The sequence below is a fragment of the Copadichromis virginalis genome, linkage group LG22, assembly GCF_057382275.1.
Source record: "Copadichromis virginalis isolate Kocher_CV1m ecotype Utaka linkage group LG22, C_Virginalis_male_GT1.1, whole genome shotgun sequence".
NCBI lineage: Eukaryota > Metazoa > Chordata > Actinopteri > Cichliformes > Cichlidae > Copadichromis > Copadichromis virginalis.
In genome coordinates, this window is record NC_140638.1 from 15,801,250 (window position 1) to 15,818,309 (window position 17,060).

The 17,060-nt window shown below is 37.5% G+C and overlaps 1 protein-coding gene across 1 annotated transcript in view; it reads left to right on the plus strand.

Moving 5' to 3' along the window:
• csmd3b (CUB and Sushi multiple domains 3b) overlaps positions 1-17,060 on the plus strand; it is a 324,793-nt gene that overhangs the window by 155,852 nt on the left and 151,881 nt on the right. Inside the window, exons 5-6 of the mRNA XM_085446982.1 lie at positions 234-346; positions 14,553-14,630. Coding sequence (XP_085303108.1) covers positions 234-346; positions 14,553-14,630 — 191 coding nt within the window. The remainder of the gene's footprint in view (positions 1-233; positions 347-14,552; positions 14,631-17,060) is intronic.

Below are 17,060 nucleotides of genomic sequence, written 5' to 3' on the forward strand. Positions count from 1 at the left end.
TTTCCACTGACCGCAGGCTTAGAGGTTTGATCCTAGTCAACTCCTGTGTAGAGTGCATGCACTGCTAAGCACGTGTCTGCACTTCTTCCCTAAAAAAATGACCATTTAAATTTCAGTCATACAATCATTCTGTGTATTATAGGATTAGGTGAAGGCTAAGGTATTATAAATGTGTCTTTGTATGGATCCATGTTTTATTTCATTAAGCATTTTCATTCTGTCTTCCTTTTTAGGTTGTCGGGCACTAACGTGCCTTCTCCTATCGTCAGCAACAAAAACTGGCTTCGGCTGCATTTCGTGACTGATGGCAACCACCGTTACCGTGGATTCAGCGCACATTATCAAGGTAAGACGGGTGAAATCTGATTATCTTCACGGAGATGATTATTTAAATGCACGCTTGCACGCACACACGCACGCACATGGAGATACAGTATATGCACAGCGTGTTCATTTCTGAAAAATGAAATAGGATGTACAGTGTGTGCATATCTCTGCCTTTAATAACAGCTATTTTCAAGGTTCTGATTTGGCCTCTCTTGCCTTTTTTTTTTTTTGGCATTTTTGTGTTTGTGTTTCTCTCTGACAGTTGGTCCCCATCATCCCTCCCTCAGATTCCCTCTAATTACGTTTGTTGACTCCAAACGTCTCGCCTTTTCTCTGTTACATTTTCTCTCACTGTCTCAATCTTACTGCCTTTCTCTCACTCTTCCCTGTATCGCTTGCTCTTTTCTGTTTTTTCCCCTCTTGGGTAACTATTCAAGATAAGTGCACAGCTAGATTTCTTTGACACAAAAACCCTAACTGGTGGAAAGCACTTGGAAATTCATTTGGCATAGTCCATGTCCCCCAACAGTGATAATGAGAGTCGAATGTGTGGAACAACTGCACACATAGGTTGGAGGAGATAGTGTTTTTTCTTTTCTTTTTCTAAATGTAAAATTGCTTTCCTTACTTTCCCAGCCTTCTGTTGTAGTCTTGGATTGCCTCTACTACTTTTACAAAAAAAAAAAAAAAAGGTGTTTTGTGCATTCAAATTGCTAGTCCGTTTTCAAAAGAGTCCATTCGACATCAAAAGATACACAGACTTTGGTATTTTATCTTTTTTTTTTGTGCACATGTGGTACAATTACAAAACAGTACTTGTTTCAGTTTGGTTTCAATTTAATAATAATGCATTTCAACCATAATGTTGAGAAACGTAATTATATTTTGTGATATTTACATATTTTGTTGTATTTACATGTTTTATGTGCAAAGTTTAACTACTTTAAGCTAATCGCACGGTGGCATTATAGTTTGTCTGTGCGTCATTGCCCTGATCTGAGTGGGCAGCCAGCACACGCATAAATCTTGGTCATGCTTGACACCGGATTATTACTGACACACTGCCTACTCGCGTCTTTCCTCAGCACAAGTTGAGAACAAGCCCCCAAAATACCAAGCACACTCAGGCAAGAAAAGAGAAGGTGTGCGCCTAACCAAAATGCCAGCTCTCAGGAGTAGCGCTTGCTCCGTATACTAACTGGATCGTGTTTGTAGAGTTTGTTTGTAGAGGAGAAACTGTGTTTATGATCATGCCGCGAGAAGTAACAAAAAAAAAAATCAGCATGTGTCTGAATTGACACACTCGTACGCACTCAATGACACAATGCGAATGTGTCTGCCTCTAAGAAAACAAATGTTTTTAAATTTCTGACAACCGCATGAATTTTGTAGTGCAGTGATTCCCAAAGTGTGGGATGGGGCACCCTGGTGGGCTGTAACAGTACTGTAGCTGTGTCGCAGTAATTAAGTAAGTAGTTCAGTTTGAAATTACTCACATCTATTTTAAGTGACATATTTGTATACATTATTTATTTATATAAAAAATGTAGTAACATTTATAATAGGTGGTTATTTTGTTACTACACATTACTATTGCTCATTATGAAGTTATTATTACATTATTACAGTTTTAATGCAATTTTCAAAGAAAATCCATCACGTTCTCTTATGTTTTGATTAGAGTGAAGATTTAATTTAGGATTGAGTGGGCCTCATGGGAGTTTCTGGTTTTTAAGGGGACTGCAGCACCTTTGACTTGAACGGAATGGCTGATGTAGTGTATTGGTCACTTGCAAGATTTGCAAGACCCAACTAACAGCTGGCCAACTAAACCGAGTAAAGTGAAACTGAATTATCAATTAATCCGCAATCTGTGGGTATGATGAGCTCATTAAGTTGCATATGACCCCAGATGATACTTTACTGCAAATGTGGCTTGTATTTGAGTTTTAAAATGGTTAATACTGTGGGACAGAGGTGGGGGCATGTTTGTGATTTTGTACAAACTGTGGGTCATCGTGGTTATCCCCCGACCCCCCGCCCCTCCTCTCAGTCAACAATTCAAACATGGTTAAATGCCAAAAAGAGAAAAGACGATGGTATATTTAAACAGACATTAAGATTTAACTAAAAATTCTTAAATTATAAAAGTATTGTATAACAAGGTATTAAATAGAGTAAGTACAAGTAATTATCACCCCTTTCTCTGTAAAACATCTCTTTTGCCACGTTTCTTCCTGAATCTTCTCTTCTCTTTCCGTTCTTATCCATCGGTTTTCTTTCCATATTACTTGACTGACTGATTGACAACCTGACCACTCCACTTGAGATTTACCTATAATTGGTTTAATTGATCCTAATTAGTTGAAAAGGTTAATCAACATGTTAATGAGGGGTGTCAGTGTGATAAACGAGTTGATTAATTAGTGGACTTTTTAACAAGATTATGATTGATTGGCTACTCTCTGTCAGCTGCCAGTCATACCCATTACTTTGTTGCTTCTAACATATTAGCAGAAGGACGGGTTGGGTGGCTGAAACTGTTAAGTCACCTAAAGTCACGCAATGTTCCTAAAGCACTGGCAGATTTACTTCACAGGCTGTCCACATGAGGCTTTTCTTTCTTTGAAATAGAGAATATTATTTCTCCATGTAGAAAGAAATGATAAAGCATTGATCACATTATTGACTTTGTATGTTAATTTATTTTGCTGGCCTATATTCACTAGATAATGAAGATAGGCCAATATTGAGAATGCAACATTGCCAAAGGCAACGATTGGCAATGCTACAATAGTGATGACCTCCAGTTGGATTACAGTCTTGTGGAAGTACTTGCAAAAATATTTATGTATATCACTGCAATAATTGATTGTAGATTATTTGATTCAGCAATTTTGTTTTGTTTCTTGTATAGTGTAGTGTTTTTTTCCTGTTTTTTCCTGCATTTATTTTTCTCTGCTGTTGTTAAATTTACTCCTGGGGTGGTTACCAACTCATATTTTTATGCTATTATATTTTTCATCTTTTTACTTAACTCTGCAGAGCGTTCCAAATGAGATGTTTTTCAGGTCTACAAAAATCAGCTTTTCTCCTGGAGAATACATTATGAGACCCTTGGGCACGGTTAGTTTAGTGTAGTGGCAAACACAGGATGAAAGCAGTTCAACATTACACTAATGATAATAATAATAATAATAATAATAATGGATACTTTATTGATCCCCATGGGGAAATTACTTGTTTTTCTCTGCATTTGACCCATTCACTCAGTGAAGCAGTGGGCAGCCCACTAAGCAGGCGCCCGGGGAGCAGTGTGTAGGGACGGTACCTTGCTCAAGGGTACCTCAGGGTAGCCGTTAAGTGGATTCGAACCGCCGACCTTCCGATCATGGGGCGACCACTTTACCTACTGAGCTATCCCTGCCCCAAACTAAACGACTTAATCAACAAATATGCTTTTGCAGGGTTTTGTTTAGTTTACAAGACGCTGCTATGAGACCTCAGAGGTCCTCATTTGGCTCTGGGTGCCGCCAGCCAGTTGGACAGAATGTTTGTGTGTCTGTAAGGTCAGAAACTCTGCTCACAGAAGCATTCTCCTTCTGCTGCGGCCAAATTATGAGGTTCTGAATTAATAATAATCTCCTAATGATTTATATCCAACTTTGCAGAAAAGGGGCAGAAGGGTTAGAGAGGCACCAACAACAACAGACATTACAAAAGAAGAAAAGAGGAAGTCAGAGAGTGAGGATGGTAAAACAGTAAGGAAATCCAGAGGTGTTATTAAAACAAATTGGCAGGTAGAAGAGAAACAGAGTGATGGGGAATTGGAGGTTTAAGGGGAAAAGTCTGGAATTACAGTGGGGCTAAATATCAAATATGTATAAATATTAAAATTAAGAATATTTTATATCATAATGCCATAACTGGCTATTGTAGACCACTTCAGAGGGAGGAAGTACGTGTGAGTGCATGTGTGCTTGATTGTGTGTGTGTGTGTGTGTGTGTGTGTGTGTGTGTGTGTGTGTGTGTGTGTGTGTGTGTGTGTGTGTGTGTGTGTGTGTGTGTGTGTGTGTGTGGATCGCTTTGTTCATGCTTCTTGGACAATGGAAAAGCCCATTCATAAATTAGTGTATTTAGATACGCAAAGCCTGCAGCTCCAGTGCATGGCTTAACCAAATGCACCAAGTTAATTACCCATTTAAATGCTTAATTGATGCTTCAGAATGATTCACAGTGGCAAGGTTTTGAAACGTGCCATAGGCTTTATGTTGATAGACCTAAATTAAAGGAATGAACCATTTCAATTCACATATCTCACAGTAGAGAGTCTTCGTGTTAAAGGGAAAAATCACTTCTATTAAAATAATTTGCATTTTTATAATAGGTTCTTACTTTAATATATATTTTTTATAGGTTCTTACTTTAATTTTTTTTTTTTCATTCCATTTAGTATTTACACATTTGCAGTTGTCCTTGTGATGTAGCTCAAAGCAGGAAATATTTGGAAATACTAAATAAAGTACTTTAATATTTGATATATATCAACCTTCTACCTGTGAGTTCAGCTCACCTGTTCTCGCTTGCAATCTAAAGACGATGTAATGTCCAACCAAATTTAGTCTAAATTTCTGCTCAGTCATACAGTTATATTCTGTACTATCAGGAAGAGTTCATAGCTGCGAGTGCCTGAGTGAAAACAGCTTATGTCATGGTTTATCTGTGTGCTCCTTACTGTCTCCTTCACAGCTAAATACAAGCATATTAAGTATCCATTAGCATGTTTAATTGAACTTTGGTAATTATTCAGCTATGACAGCGTCCCTGGGTAAATGTGAATGCTATTTACCTCAGGACCAAACTGCCTTTAGAGATTTAGTTCCCCTAATAAAGAAAACTAATTTGCAATTTTGGCATTCGTTTTAAACATGCTGGACAATCCAAATGTAGGACTTTTGTACTGTAGAAGACGACATAAAATGTAATAGTTTTTTGCCCATGAGGGGAAGTGCATCCAATGTCGTGTCACATGTCATCTTGGGACTCAAGCAAATATTTTACATTTTAGTAATCAAAACGTATTTGTGTTTAATTAACCCTCAAGACAGTGGGTAATATGTGAGGTGAAACCATAATAGATGGTGATAAAATGGGAGGAGATTTGCTCAATTCTGCAATTACAGTTTCAAACCTTAAGACAGTTACAGTGAACAAAGTAATCAAGGTGGAGTTTTTTTAAGCAGATTTTAAGTAGAGTTATTATTAACTTCTTGCAGTGTCTCATTTATTCCCCATATACAGCATATTTAATTAATTAAAAAGCAAAAAACAACAATACCTAGAAACTGGCAAAGACAAACATTCACATCCCTGGACATCCCTTCATTGCAGGGGTCTCATAGCCTACTCCCAGACCTTCTTGCTTAACCAGATTGCTGATGCAGTCCCAACCACTGCACCACTGTGGCAACTCTACGACAACAAAACGCTCAAATTCACACAAGAAATAATAAATAAGAGAACTCTTTTTCTTCTTCTTTGAAAATAGACTACTGCTGAGAGGAAGAGTAACCAAGTTTGCATTAGTGACTAAGTCGAAGAACTTTTCTGAAACCCAGCTGTTCCACTGTTATGTATTGTGACTATGGTTGAACATGCCATCTTCTAGATGTGACTGAGTGCATTGCAGTATGTTCTTACCCCCTAGAAATACACCCAAGGCTAAAGCTGAAAATAGGAAGTTCAAAGTCATCTTCCCTGTTAAATAAAAAGAGAACATGAGCAGCTCTTCTCCCTCAAAGCTAGAAACGAGTGGATCAGGTTGTCAATTAAACCCTCAGTTGTCAGTGGCCAAAGAGAAACTGCAACAACCAAACAGTGTTACAGGGAATTTAGGCTTTAAATAGATTAACTTTAAGAATTTTCAGGACCACGTGTTTTGAAGAAAAACATTCACAGTATAATAAGGTAAAAAAAAAAAATGGGGGCATCTTGTGAGCCAGATGCCACATATGGTTTCAGTCAACCTGTGAGTCATATTTCTACTCAGCAATGCAGCCACTAAGGTACAGTCAGTCAGCCACAAACAAATGCATCAAATACAAAAATATGGAGCTTATAATAACTGCTTAGTTAAGACAGTGCTCAAAGAGTTTGTCAAAGACAGCAGCTAGTTCTACCTTTTTACATGTCTATAGACATAAAGTGTTAAGTCTAACAAGTTCTATATTTACATAACAATAACGATGACAATGCTGCCCTTTAATTTCTAACATCTAAGTTTTGTACTTGATTGCAATTTGAAAGAAAAGCTGGGAAAAGTCATGGTGTTAACTTACTGTAAAGCAAATGGTCTTGTCATCTAAAACTTATTACTGCACAATATAATGTAATGAATGAATGACCAGCAGGGACTAGTTTGGACTGTACCACAGTAACAGGGCTTAGTAACATGATGGATCTCCACTCAGCTAACATATTAGTCCACTTCATATTTCCTTGCCACTTGGTGAATTTAAGTTAAAAGGTTCTTCCTCTACCCAAATATGAAAAATTTGAGCCCTGTTTCTTGCAAAGTTGTCTTTTCTAAATGTTGCATTTTCTCAGCAGGCTAAAATAATTAAACTGTAATTACTCAAAACTGTACATCTGCCTAATTTATGCACAAGTTCTCCTTAATTTCTACACATTATAGAAATTAAAAGTATAAGCAAGGGAGTTGACATGGGTGTTGAGGATTTCAGGCCCAAACGGGGCTTAAAATCCAGCTGACAGAGTTATTAACATTGTCTAATAAACCTGTGCAATTAATGTTTTATAATAGCAGTCACTCATTGCACACCTCTACATCAACCTTTACATGTTTCATAATTTTATTATACATTCCTGTATGTAGTCTACCAACTCACCATGGCATAGACAAGCCAAGGTTTTTTGTTTTGTTTTTTTGCTTTTTATTTATTTATTGGTTTTATTTTTATTTTGTTTTCTTTATTTCTTGCTAATATGCAAAATAGGCACCATAATGACTTTGTGCCATTTCAGCCACTGAGAGGCTAAGCTAGGGGACTGCGCAGTTGGCTCACTCCTAGAAAAACAAATGATCCAGCTTCCAGGTACAGCTGCATTTGATCATTTATTTACATGCTTCAGTAATCCATTCAAACGATTGCCTTGGAGTACCGAGCTACTCCAAGGCAATCTATACAAAGCAAGGGAGTTGACATGCAAGAAAAGGAAAGAAATGCAGCAAAAAAGTACAGACTCCTGACTCACCCACTCTTCACAAACAGGTGAATGTATTTTGTCTTCATTCATTCAAAAGCCGTCTGTGTGACAAGTGTGACAGACACATTAAGGAAACGAAGGAAAGTAGGCTACCTATTGTTACTGGCTTTGCAGCCAAAGCAGTTCTGTTTAGTTACTCTATTTTCAGGACATTTACTCTCATTCAACATTTTTATGATTTTATAATTTCATCTTAATAAATTCCAACAGCAGCAAGAACTTATAAAACATATAAGAGTCCTGGGAGCCCTTCAGTTAGCCCATTGAAACAAATTATTATATTATATTTCCACAATATAGAAACTAGCTAGATTCAAGTAGACTAATTGTCATTCACAAAGTTATCCATATCCAGTTAATCATATGTTTAATGTTGTCGGCGGTCAGCCAATCACAAGCCCGTCGGCAAGCCATCGAGTGAATTGAATACTTGCCAGGGTTTCCATTTACTGTACAAATTTCAGTCTGAACAGTGAGAAGTAATGCCTGACTCTTATTAATGAGCATTAACATTTTAGAAAGCGAGGGTGGAAGGATCCTGACAATGCTGCAGTAGCTCCCGTTTTAAAATATCTTAAACATATAAGAAAATGTGTTCACAATATTAGGAAAATGGGTAGGTACACACAAAACAGAGGCGAAGCTAATTATTACTAAAATGGTCTGATTCATGGGGAAGGTGATCTGAGAGTCCATACCATACCATCATTTCTAAATGTGCTGCATACATGAATTTTCATTGTTCCTGCTAATTTTGCTTTGACATGCTCGCACCTGCCCCGATTCTGAATTTGAGTCTCTTTCCCCTCTTTTCATCATTGCACATGGTACTTTCTGTTTTGCCAGAATAAAATTGACTATGAGTCCAAGGGTATCACACTGTTAATTGGTGCATTTTCAAATTTTTGTAATGACAGATTCCAAACAATCATAAAAAGGCTTCCAGACAACCTGGCTTTCCATACACTTCTGCCAAACTATGGCTAGGTGTGTTTATTTTCTTTGTTCCTCGAGATGCTCTATTTAGTAATGAGACGAATGAAAAAGCCTAACCAAGACTAGAGATATTTGTTGGAGGCAAACCACGATGCCACAGTAAAGTCTGTAGAAGGTTAATTTGGTTTAGAAGCTCTAATCAGCTCTAATTCTGAACTTGTGCAGCTTTCAGTAACAGTAAGACCCCTATATTCATGGCAAAACACAAGAGACTACCCCACTTTGTAGTCTGCAGGAAATGTTGTGCCTAAGTTTTGGGGAATTAGCCAGTTTAGCTTGTTTAAGGTATAACGTGAGTAATCCATGAAGATGAATCCTCAAGACATAACGGAGGGAGAGTGTTTGCGTGACTGCTCTCTTTGACCTTCCCTGGCTGTTTGAATTCTAGGTAGCACCTCTAAATCAATAGGCTGATTCTGCATCCAAAATTTTAATGTTTAGAAAGCATTTTTAACTCCTGCATCAGCATAATGAAAATGTCACACAATCTTCCTGTTTCTGCACTTTATTGGGATTTTAAGTCCAACCCCAACCTGTGACAGTTTTTTTTTTACTACAAAAAATAAAGAAAGGCTATCCATTTTAGCAGGATCCCTCTTGAATTGAAATGTAATTGTAACCCAGTTCAATTCCAATTAAATCTGAGAAAACTCTGCAAAGGTGCATCTACCATAGTTATTTATTTGGTTTCTTGCGATTAGCCTGTAAAGTGAATGAGGAATTTTGAGCTATCCTCCCTCCTCCTGTTTGTACTGTGCTGTAGAGAGATTGTGTCTCTGTACTTGCTTAGAAACAGCACCGTAATTCCAATATACTGTGGCAAGGCATACACTTCATTGCCTTTTTGCTTACTGGAAATGTTTAATTTTGTTGTTGGAGCACAAGATGTGCGCTATTTTACCCGCATTTCCCCTCCATTATTTGCTGTTGTTTTATAACTCTTTATGATTCTTTGTTCAGTCTTTCTATATTAAAGCTGTCCCAATCCAATAGGGAAAGTAAGGCCTCAAGCATAGGTGATGTTTAACAAATATTGAAGTGTTAAATTATTAATTAAGTATTCGGTTGACATTCTTCTCTGCACGGCTCTGTGCTTTAATGTCTAACCTTACACCTTCAACACCTGGCTGAGAATATGTGTGTCACTGTGTGTGTGCTAAGAGTATAAATGTGCGTCTGGTTTCTGCGTGTGCATGTGTGTGTGTGGATTCTCACCATTTCTGTTGTCCTCTGCTCTGTATACAATTCTTTGGATTTACCAGTGTGCGTTCCTGTTTGTACAAATGTCCAGCTTAAGCTGACAGATCTGTCTGTTGTATGACGATGTCTCGTGGCAGTTTGCGCGTCTGCTTAGATTTAAGCATATGTTTGTGTGCACGCCTGTTTGCCCGTTGTCTATGCACGTGTCAGGTACGAGCAATCTGTTTCCTTCCCCACGGCACAGCCCACCAATCACATCCCCCCATCATCTCTCTTCATTACGTATTCATGAGTTTCTGTGTCTGCAGGGCTGTGATTGGCCCTTAATGAACAACTGACGGCATTATCAGTCAGCCAGTGCTATGACAACAAAATAAGTCAATCAGTACAAAAGAAACTCCAGTCAACCCGTGGTGCAGAAACATTAGTCAACTCTAGCAGTGAAACAGTATACCCCTCAGGGAGGTTGACATATTTGATATTGTTGACTGCATGGTACCTTTGATATGACTCTTGCAGTGTCTCAAACCTGCTCGTGATCAAGTGCACACATCTTGAAATTCTAAGTGCTCTGCATAATTACAGCCAAGGAAGAGGAGAGCATTTAGCACATGTAAAGCGTACAATTTGGTTTTTGTGTAAATAAATCCCCAAATCCTTTTTCTTGTCAGCCTTAGCTTAAGAACCATTAGTCAAACTGAGTACAGAGACACTGCTGGCCTCAGGGGGATCATATGAGCTCATAAATCTATGAACTACTCCTTAATCATCTTTTATATTATTGTGGGAGCTTGCATTTTACCAGTGCTGGCTTTCATTATTGAGTTGGTGTTCTGCTGTTCCTGTATCAAAGGGGCTGTTAGCACTGGGGTCATTACTGTAAAGCTAGCTAGGAATGTACTTTGTTGAATTAATGTCAGTTGTTTGCGTAGACTCACTTTGGTGATGTAATAGTATTGCTCATCTGTGGTTACAAAATAGCAATTCTACAGTACTGATAATTATTCACGCCTTCTAATTACGCTCCTTAATTGAGCATATTCAAATTATTATTAACTAGGTGTAGGGAGAAGAATATAATCAGCATTACCAACCAACTCTGCCAAATCAATATTTCGATTATTTCCTTGTGCCCAGCTAATACAGGCAAACACTCAGGCCACCTATTTTACTTACTGTGCAATTGCTATTGTTATTAAACATATGAATTCAAATAAATGTTCTTCACATATATGAAAATTCAGCACTTAAAAATCTTATGAAGTGCATCATTAAATCTAACAATTTCTAATTACAATAGGTACTACTTCAATCTGTCTTGCACCATAAAGTTTATTTGCTGTGCTTTTCACAAGCGCAAAGCTCTGTACAGCAACACAGAATAACAAAGGGTAATATTATAACTTAAAAATATACTTAATAGCAACACAAATGCAAGATACAGAAAAGAAAACAGAAAGTTTTATTAAAAAAAATTATTTTCACTGCTTTTTAAAGGACTCCTCAGAGTCAGCAAAGCGTAGTTGGAGTTGGAGACTATTCCAAAGCCTTGGCGCTAAAGACTGAGAGGCTCGGCCTACCTGGTCTTTTTTATTTATTGGTCATTTGTACATGTCAGCTACATCACCTCCTATTTGACTTTTTATTCAGTGAGTTTTATTTAAAATTCCTCATTCACTCTCACATTAACCATGGGAACGTTTGAGTAGAGAAACAAGCACAGATACATCTATGTTATAAATCCTAGCTTTCAGTCTAGACAACGGTAAATGTTTGCTTTCCCATGCAGGTACATTAAAATACCCGAGATGAGCATCTAGTCCAAAGCTGGTAAATTCAAAGTGCTCGATGCCTATCTGTCTGAATCATTGGCACAGAGACTCTCTCTGCTCCACACTACCAGTTTTAAGAACTACTGTAGGAAAAACAAACAGTGTTGTAGGTAACAGACTGGTAATGTTAAAAAAAAATGGTGACTCATTGATCTGGATTCTGCACAAGGTAGCTGTAGCTTTTCGTATTTATTTTTGTTGTGCTCAAGGAATAAAAAAAAAAGATTTTAACTTGGGTCTGAAAAGCATCAGGCCTACATCACACCCACACAACATGGTTCGGTTGATTTTTTTCCTTCTCTTTTTTGTATATGTAGCTTCAGCATCTAATTTATTGCTGTGAAACTTAAGCTGAGCTCTTGGTTGTGCTTTTGCTTGTTGAATATAGTTTTCCATATATGAAATACTTTACTTCATAAATATGGTTTACATAAATGCATCTGCCCCTTCCATCTGTTGTTTGCAGTAGAGCTGCTGCTTTTAGGCTAGAATATTAACATGGGCGTATTTAACTTTGATACATAGTCACACAGGACAGGTTTTATGATGCATATTAACAGGGCTTGATACGCTGAATGAATCTACATAGGCAAAAACAAATTTGACTTTTAACTATTTTTGGCCCAGACTCCCATATTCGGCTGCCAAACCGAAGAGGATGCATTTCAAGCCTGATTGTAAGACTTTGATCTGTTTTGCAACTTCCCCAGTTGTCAAAAGCAGCACGACTTTGCCAGTTAATGTTCTTAATTTATGACAATCAGGACATTTTCAAACCTCAGTTTTATATGAAGGCAGTAACGCCAACTCTGCACTTTTATTGTTTCTTATCCCTTTTGTGTTTTATACTGTTTATACGACTTTTCTGCATCAAATAAGCCACCCAATGTCAGAAAAAGTCATTAAATCTTTGATGTCATGTCTGTATGCAGTGGAATGGAAAATTTATTCACTTCACTCTCATCATAAAATACAGCTGTTGTTCCAGAATATTTATAAAAAAAATAATGACTTTAGGAAGATGGGGGGTTTCATGAAAACACTGCTGATTATATTATATAAATAAAAACTATAAAATCTGCTTTTTTATCTAAGTGATAGCTGCTATTATATCAGATATCAAGAACCCCCTCCCTCCCCCCACCCCACCCCCATCTTAAACAGCTATGAATCTGCTGTCAGGAATAATAAATGAAACTCTTTGTGTAGGTGGATTGCTGTGAAGTCAGTGTTTTTGCATTTATGTATGTGCGGTGCACAGATGCAGCCCTAGGCAGCTCTGAGACATCATTTGCTTGGAGAAGTCTCATTAACGAGAGAATTTATGGCACAAAGTGTTCTAAAATTTAAGGGAAAACGGACATTTGTTCGTGATCAGTTTGACATATTGATACATAATTTAAAAGTCTGTCCTCCAGCAACCTCTTGCCAACCAGTTGCCAACTACATACTTTTCTCTAGCAACCAGTGGTTACATGGGGATCCCTGACTGGTCTTAAGGCCTGTGTGTGGCAGATGTTTAAGTTAAACAATTATTTTAAGCCATTTCATCTAGCCCATATTTTTGTCTGCTGGTGTTTAGACTTAGAGTAATAATGTGTTAATGGCATGAATACAGTATTATTTTTACCCAGCTTAGAGAATGTATTGACCATATTATCCATATTTTAAGATTAAGTAAGTGCTTAGCATTGATTGCAAATAAGGATTGATATCTCTGACTCTTGGCGTGGATACAACACTATCATTTGGAGCACTTGAAATTGACCTACTGGTACGGTAACACAATATTACACCCCTGGAGCATTAATCAGTATGGACAACACAGGCATGTATCACTGACGCATGATATGTTCATGTATCTACATAGAGAATAATGTTGGGGTTATTGCTGACATAAAATACACATGATGTGATAGAACTGCTTTTAATATAATAGCAGTGCTATATGTGCGTATGTGTAATCGTTGTATAGTATAGCATTCGGATAATTGTTGAACATTAACTCATTCGCCATTTGTCATCCTTCAGTGGATTAGTCAAGTCTTAATGACAGCAATATCTGTCAGCCACTCTATCAGACATTCATTAAAGTGATTTGTCACTGTACTTTGTCATTCAGGACAAGATATATTTGTGTTTTCATTATTTATGTTGATAATGTGTTCATTTATTTTAACAAAATTAGATTAGCGTAGTGTTTTGATTTTTTTTTACTATTTTATAAAATCAATTATTAACCCATTAATTTTGCATCTATACCTTGTAATCATATGTTCTAAACTGTACTAATGCACATGCACAACATCGCCAACCTTGCAATCGAATGATGTCACCAGTGTTAGAAAACAGAGCTCATGCCGACAGGGATCCCTCAGTTTGTTCCTTCTTGTCTGGGAGTTACTCTGATTAAAGGAACCATCTATTTTGTAACGTGCCATTATCGGAATGCTTTGATTACAGAGCTGCATCATTGTCCTTTTGATTAAAGCTGCAATTTTCCTTTACCAGCTTTTGTTCAAAATATGATGGGGCTTCCGGCAAAAACAACCTCACTTCTGATGTGTGTGTCTGAGTGACAGAGAGAGAGAGAAAGATTAAGCTTCTTATGAACAAAAAATCCTGAATGGTGCTTTTGTTAAACCCATTTCTCCAACTTTCTTTCCCCTTTCGGCTTCTCGCCTTCTCTTGCCCCCTTAGCTGTGTGTTTCCACCATTTTTTCAAGTTTACTTTGCATTTGTAACTTTCTTTTCTGCTCTGCTCTTCTCTCTCTCAGTTTTGTGAGGGAGAAGAATCTGCCATTTAAAAGAAAGAAAAAAATCCTTTTTTAGGTCAAATTTTTTTTTCCCCACTTTATCCAATCTGTTCTGATTTTCCTTCTCTTTTCTGTTTTCTGTTCTCCTCTGCAGTGAAGCGATCAGTAGATTTTAAATCGCGGGGCGTTAAATTATTCCCTGGCAAAGACTCCACCAACAAGTTTTCAATATGTGAGTTCACATCTTAATGTCCCTTTGGCTAATGAACTAACTTGCAATGGCTTGGTTAGCTTGGACTGGCTTTTTTATGTTTGTTTTTTAATTTGGTTTTACTTTTGTTAAGTTTGTCTCTTAATAAGGGCTATTATGTTCAACACATTTGTGCTTCTTATTATTCGTAATACAAAATTAATGGTGTTTCTTATTTATTAAATGACATTTGATTGCAACAATTTACAAAAGCATAATGCTGAAATTGACCCCTGATGTGAAAATGAGATCTTTTTAAACTCACAAATGTGTTGGAAAGCCTTTACGAGAGCCATGCTTTTGTGACTGCTGCGTGTTTTTGTTGTTTGATATTTTGTATATGCATTTTGGTCATGCTGTCCCACTTCTTCATTGCTTGCTTTGATATAGTTAATCATTGCTTGTTCTGATAAGTTTAATCATGGTTTGTTTTGGTCTTGCTTTAGGCTCAAGGAATGTGAATCAGCTGTAGTTAATATTGTTTACCGCCCACTCCTGCCTTCTCTTCTTCTCTTCTCTTCTCTTCTCTTCTCTTCTCTTCTCTTCTCTTCTCTTCTCTTCTCTCACAGCCTGCAAACCTTTATAAATGAATCATTGAGGTCTCAAGCCCATTGTTGGGTTTATAAAAAATCTCCCAAGACAATTTCATGTATTTCTGCACTTTATAAAATATATTATGTCATGATGTGTGATGATTTGGTAGAAAGGTAAACTGCCATTACATATTGCAGTCTATATCTAGAACCTTTCCAAAATAACAAGGATGCACTCATAATAAGTATAAGAGCTTCCCTGTTAATGTAGTGCACTTGTTTGGTGGGCAACCACAGTTCCTTCTGACTTGAAATACCCACATATAAGAATAAGTCACCTTGGAAACTAACACAATAGGCATCATTTCATCCACTGTAATACCGATTTGGCTACATGATTACATTTTTCTCTACAATTATAACTTTCAACATTCTATGAATATGCACAAAAAGCAGAGCTATTACCAGCAAATAGAGCTCACTTTTCAACATTTAACTTGATACATACATTATTTTTTATGTAAGTCCAACTTTCTTTCACACTTCTTTACTATAGCGTCTCTATTCGGTCATCTCACATCACACACGTACGCACAGACATTATGCAACTCTTTGAAGGTTAGTTATCTGTGTGCTATAATGGTGTTGATGGTTATATACTTTTATGTTTGCCACCTAGTCTAAACACCCCACATGGACTCACAAATATGCAGATGAAGGTTCAAAGTCATGCATTTTTTTGCACACTATAAGGACATGAGAAGATAAGTGCACATAATTGTTAATACGAGAGCGAGAGACTAATACCGTACGTGCAAAAACACCAAGATGATGGCCTTGCTTCTTGTTAATTAGTTTGCATGAGTGATAATTATGAATTTTTAAAGATCACAGATTTTTTTTTGCTCGTTTTCCTTATTTGCTTGCGTTTATGTGATTGTATGTTTGTGTGTAATTGCCTTAAATACTGTATGAGCTGATGGGGAGGCGATGTTCTGAGCTAGGCGCAGCGTGGTGGCTCGGCACATCGCGGATCCATCAGTTTCCTTGACAGGTTGGAGAGCCATGGTCGAGGTTTGATTCTACACATATGAATGTGTACTGTATGTTAATTAGTCTGGCTCTGACTGGTTCAGATGCTAATTTGTTCTTCTCTAACTGGTTTAACTCGTCAGTGAAGCATAAAGCCTGTCTGTGTGTCAGTCTGTGCCCATGCGTGTGCGCTTAGATGTGGTTCTGTATATGTGCATGTATGTATATGTTTGTGGGTTCGCTTTTGTGGGCTTTGTGTGTTTGTCTGTGTGTACACAGAACTGATACTGTAACCAGTCCCTCTGTTGTACTGTTAATAGTCCAGATGGTCAAATTAGCCGCTCCAACAAAGCAACAAAGTATCTACTCTAACAAATCCACACACACAGAGCTGCACACCAACCACCTGCTGGGTTTGTTGATACAGACTACACATGTACATACATGTTAGCCAGATAGCCCAGACAGCCTGGGTGGGAAGGTGTTTATGTGAAAACAGAAATGGGCAGTATTATCACTTGGCCAGTGTTTGTCACACCTAATTGGGTTGTCTGGCTTTTGCGGGGGGGTTAAGATAAGAGAAAAGTTTGTTTTTTTGTTTTTTTATCAGTTTTCACCAGCAATTGTCTTACAACAAGAGTCAGTGCAGAACACTAAAAAAACCCAGAAAGTATCTTAAACAACGCGGTAAGGGAGTTTTAATTCCAAAACAGTGAGACTAGTTGACTTGGTAAGCGTTCTTGAGTAAAAAAAAACTTGTTTAAATTTCTTGCAAATTCAGGACGTTTTCTTTTTTTTAACCCGTGTTCATTGCAAAGAGCCTTTCTTTAGATGAGGGGGACGCTGA